Source organism: Phascolarctos cinereus, unplaced genomic scaffold, assembly GCF_003287225.1.
Source record: "Phascolarctos cinereus isolate Bilbo 61053 unplaced genomic scaffold, phaCin_HiC Scaffold_7;HRSCAF=346, whole genome shotgun sequence".
NCBI lineage: Eukaryota > Metazoa > Chordata > Mammalia > Diprotodontia > Phascolarctidae > Phascolarctos > Phascolarctos cinereus.
In genome coordinates, this window is record NW_027556180.1 from 1,150,039 (window position 1) to 1,155,000 (window position 4,962).

General features: G+C 53.0%; 1 protein-coding gene across 1 annotated transcript in view; it reads left to right on the plus strand.

Annotated features, from left to right (window-relative positions):
• The first annotated feature begins 2,350 nt into the window (after positions 1-2,350).
• TRPV1 (transient receptor potential cation channel subfamily V member 1) overlaps positions 2,351-4,962 on the plus strand; it is a 26,259-nt gene continuing 23,647 nt past the window's right edge. Inside the window, exons 1-4 of the mRNA XM_020964710.1 lie at positions 2,351-2,592; positions 3,242-3,408; positions 3,488-3,640; positions 3,835-3,975. Of these exons, the coding sequence (XP_020820369.1) occupies positions 2,351-2,592; positions 3,242-3,408; positions 3,488-3,640; positions 3,835-3,975 (703 nt within the window). The remainder of the gene's footprint in view (positions 2,593-3,241; positions 3,409-3,487; positions 3,641-3,834; positions 3,976-4,962) is intronic.

Below are 4,962 nucleotides of genomic sequence, written 5' to 3' on the forward strand. Positions count from 1 at the left end.
GAAACTCAGTGATGCTTTCTTTGAGGGACAGAGCATCTAGCCTGAGTTCTGGGCAGAGCTGGACCGGCAGTCCTGGCTTCCTCCTTCCTAGCCGGGGCTCTGGCTACCACTGCCCCTTTGCCTGGTATCCCTAGTTCTCTGCCTAAGCCACAGCTTGTGTTTAGTTTGAATAGAAGATCTCCCCCTCTCTAGCTGGCAGCCAGCACCAACTGATGAAACAAAGGGATCATCTGGGTATGTCTGAGAACTTGGTTCTCCATGCAGGATACTCATTTCCCACCTCCACACCTTTGCATTGGCTGGCCCTCGGTTTGGAACTCAGTCTCTGAAGTTCTCTGCCCCCAGAGTTCTGAGCTTCCCTCAAGGCTCAGCTTGGCTGCCTCCTCCAAGAGGCCTTTCCCATCTCCCTGATGGTTACTGCCTCACTCTTTCCCTCTCTACTGCACCCCACCCCACTCCCATTCAAATTACTTGTCATTTCCTTTTTTATTTTTTATAAATTATATGGGTGGCTTCTCTGTAGAACACAAATTACTTGAGGGCAGAGGTGGTTTCATTTCTTTGTATCCCTACACCTAGAAGAGTGACTTTCATAGAGCAGGTGCTTAATGAATGCTTATAGGATGGATGAATGCATGGATGGACAGAAAAGCCCCCTGGGATTATAGTTCAGAGGATACCAGCTCCAGAGCTGGAAGATACTTGAGAAGGCCTGGAGTCCAGTCCCCTCATTTGACTGATGAGGACACTGAGGCCCAGGGTGACAGGCCCAAGGTCACCCCCAGTCAGGAAATGACAGAACCAGGGTTCGATCTCAGATCTTAGGATTCCAAGTCCTCCTCTGGCTAGAACATGGCACTTGAGCTAGGCTCTGGAACAACTCTAGTTCCTAACTACTTTGGCATAGCGAACCCCTAGAGAGAGACTATGTCTTCTCAGCCAATCGGAACACACTTAACGTTTAGCATGACCCCAGTTCCTCAGAGTGTTCACGCTTAGTCTGAAGTCACTTAGTCTAAGCAGAGTAGACTGACTGAATTTCCTCAATCGATGCCCCACGTTTAGACTTCTCTGTGTATACTACATTGTTTCCTCTGATAAATGTCAGTTCCTTGAGAGCGCAGATTGTCCTTGTCTCCCCAGCGTCTAGCGCTGTGCCAGACACAGAGTAACGCTTGTTTGTTTGTTTGTTGTTGTTGTTTTAGCAGTTGGGCTTAAGTGACTTGCCCAGGGTCACACAGCTAGTACATGTCAAGTGTTTGGCCTGAGGTCGGATTTGAACTCAGGCACTCCTGACTCCAGGGCTTGTGCTCTATCCACTGCGCCACCTAGCTGCCGCAGCACAGAGTAATGCTTAACAGATGTTTGTTCATGGATTGAGATGCAAAAGAGGCAGTGAAATGAGGCAAAATTCTTCCCAGTAACTCCAGAGCGTTGCTAGTAATCAGTCAACATTTATTAAGCACCTACTATGTGCTAGGCACTGTGCTAAACGCAGGATCCATTCCATAGGTGAAGAAAGGCAAAGGCTTGCCCAAAGCGACGGAAGATTGTTGGTGTCTGGAGTGCCAGCTCTGCCTAAGTCTAGACAAGTCTAAGCCTAGTCTGTAAGCACATTGCTGCTTGTTCGGCCTCTGACTGAACAGGACAATTGGAGGGAGGGTGCTTAGGAGCCTGGCTCTGTGGGGGATGAAGCCCAGGCTGTCTGGCCCCTTTCCTCCTTCTGCTTTATGGAGGGTAGCCAGGAAACAGGGAAGTTGCAGTCTCTGGTCTTCCCTTTCCCTTCTACAAGAGGAGTCAACAAACGTGGCAAAGGACCAGCAAGGACTTCAGGAACCCATAGAACCAGACCAGGAATTCCTAGCTGATGGCTCAAGGGGGTCATAAATCATTCCCTGGCGAGGGTCAGCTGAGGTCCAGCGAGAGCGTCTTTAGATGACTCTGGTGACCTGTCCCCCGGTCCACAGCCCCACAGCCTGAGGTCTTGACCAGCGTTTGATTAGGATCTGAGCCAGGAGGGGAAGGGCCTGTGGTAGGACAGCCTTGAATCTTCTGAGCTGCTCAAAAGGTGCCCGAGGGGGGGGACAACAAAGAACAGGGACTCAGAGTCAGGAGGGACTGATTGGAATCGTGCCTCAGGTGGGACTGCAAGTCAAGTCATCTCTGAGCTTCAGTTTCCTCATTTGTAAAATGGGGATAACATTCCCTGGAGTCCTCACATATGATCTGAATGCCAGCCACAGCAAGGATGGGGGTGGGGGTGAGGTGGGAATGACCACTGCAAGACCGGACATAGAAATGGAGTTTCTTCTTGGGTTTCCTGCAGCCTAACTTGTGACCCCTGGCAAAGATGAAGAAGTCAGGCCCAGAGGAGGCAGAAAATCCCAATGAGCCTTGCCCAGGCACTCCCGACAATGCCCCAGGCTCGCAGCCCCTGCAGCCCAAGAGCCGGAGCCGCCTCCTGGGCAGGTGCAGTTCTGAGGAGTCTTCTGGGATGGACCCCTCCTATCAGGAATGGGAGCCGGCCCCTTGCCCCATTATTAAGTTCAGCCCCATGGTGGAAAGGCCACGGGGTAACGATCAGTTTGTCCGGTAGGTTTCCATCCCAGCCCCCGGGGCCCCAAAGAGTAGCCTATGGTCTCCACAGCCCCTCAGGGCTTGGTGTCTGTCCTTCCAGTGGAGCCCCAGAAGTGTTCCACTAACCTTGACCTCGGAGGCCTGCGGGCTGGTGGTCTCACATAGGCTTGTGGTACATTCTGCAGCGCGGGCGCGCACACACACACACACACACACACACACACACACACACACACACACCTGAGCTAAGATGCAGCAGGTGCAGAAGGCCAGATACAACTTCAGGAGGTCATCAGGTCCAGTCACCTGCTTCCAGGCAGGCTTCCATCCCCAAATGCACAGGGCAGGGGATTCCCAGTGTGGAGGAGTGCAGAAAGCGTCCATTCTGATCTCATTTGCTTTTTTTAATTTAAACTGGACATAACAAAATAGTTAATATGGTTTTTTTTTCTGCTCTGAAGGGTGAGGTCTTAGCATTGGGTTGGTTGGGTTGACTTCAGAACTACCTGGGCCAACCGCTAAGCAAGAGCCTCTGACATGCTCACCTAGGGTGGGGGTGGGGGTGGGGGATGGGACACGAAGAGGAGGAGAAGGAGGCTGGCACCTCCCACTCCATTCAACTCGCTCATTCTCTCTGCCTCCTGTCTCCACTGCGGCCTCACAGGCAGCTGTCTCAGGATTCCATTCCCACCAACTCCGAAAAACCCCTCAAGCTCTATGACCGCAGGAAGATCTTTGAGGCTGTGGCCCAGGGCAGCTGTGAGGAGCTCAGTGACCTGCTGCTATATCTGCAGCGGAGCCAGAGGAAACTCACAGACAGTGAGTTCAAAGGTAGCACTCCCCACGGTCCCCCCCAGGAAGGAAAGGGTCCCTGGGGGGCCTGGGCCACTGACCTTGTCTTGTGTCCTAGATCCAGAAACGGGGAAGACCTGCCTGCTCAAAGCCATGCTAAACCTACAGGAGGGCAAGAATGAGACCATCCCCCTCCTCCTGGCAATTGCCAGGCAGACGGGCAGCCTGGAGGAGTTTGTGAATGCCAGCTACACAGATAGCTACTACAAGGGTGAGAGGCAGGAGGAGAGGGCGCCAGGGCTCCGGCCTCAACCAGGCCAGCGCTCAGCAAGCGCCTCCACTGTGCCGGGCATCATGCCAGAAAGCTCCCTGAGAGGGGAGCCTGCCTCTAGTGCTCAGCACAATGGAGACGCCGACTCAGGGTGTTCTGAGTTGCTGACATGATCCTTGTGGCCCTCGACCCAGGCCAGACGGCTCTTCACATCGCTATTGAGAGACGGAACATGGCCCTGGTGACCCTTCTGGTGGAAAATGGTGCCGACGTCCATGCTGCCGCCCATGGAGACTTCTTTAAGAAAACCAAAGGAAGAACTGGCTTTTATTTTGGTAGGCAGATGATGTGATGGGCACTGATTCCTTTTTAAAATTTCTGTTGATATCTTTTGCTTTCACTTTGGGTCCATTTCCCCTGCATGCCTCCTCCTCTCTGCTCCTGGAAGATGTCATGACCTGTAGTGTTTTCCACACATGGGCCCCTCCCTTGCAAGTATCTGGTCAAGGGTTCTTCTCCAGTCGATTCTGTCTGGGTCCTTCTGTGGCTTTGGTCAGCCCTGTTCGGCGTATTGATTCCTTGACTCTGCTCACATCCCTTTCTGTCAGTTCATACTTCTCAGCATCCCCCTGGATGTCATTTTCTACAGCTCTGTAACAGCCCATAACATTCACGTACCAACAACCTATTTGGCTACTCCCTAGTCGATGGGGACCCCCTTGGATTCCACTTCTTTGCTACCACCCAAAGGGACAGATCGTTCTTGGACCAACTAGCAGTAAGGAGGCATTGGGTTGGAATATGTGTGGCATGTTCAGCTACTCAGCGCCCAGAGAAAGCTGGTGGCCCCCGTGTTCCTCTTTCCCTGTCACCATACCCTCTTGTACTCACTCTTCAGGGTCTCACCCCCTTTGCCAGAGCATGGGGCAGCCCCTTTGGGAACACTTGGTTCTCTGATGCTGGGCCGCTGAGGAGGAGCAAGGTCACTGAGAATCACTCAGCCCTGGGATCTCCAAGTCTTCCTGACTGTGTTTGTCTCTGCTTGGTGTTGCTCAGCCTGATCAGTCCTTGAAGGCAGCGTGGGCAGGCCACTGGGAATTCCTGACTTCCTGGGGCTCTACCTTCATTCTTCATCCCTGCTGTCCCTTTGAAGGTGGTGGGGCACAGGTGCCCTCCATGGCCTCCCCATTGCTCTTCACTGCCATCGCTGCTGCCTGAGGCTGCTGCCAGAAGGCTGTGTTCTCACTGAAAGCCAGTTATGGGCAAGGCTAAGGGCAGGGCAAGGATAATACAAGCAGCCAAGCTTGACCCAATTCCTCTCC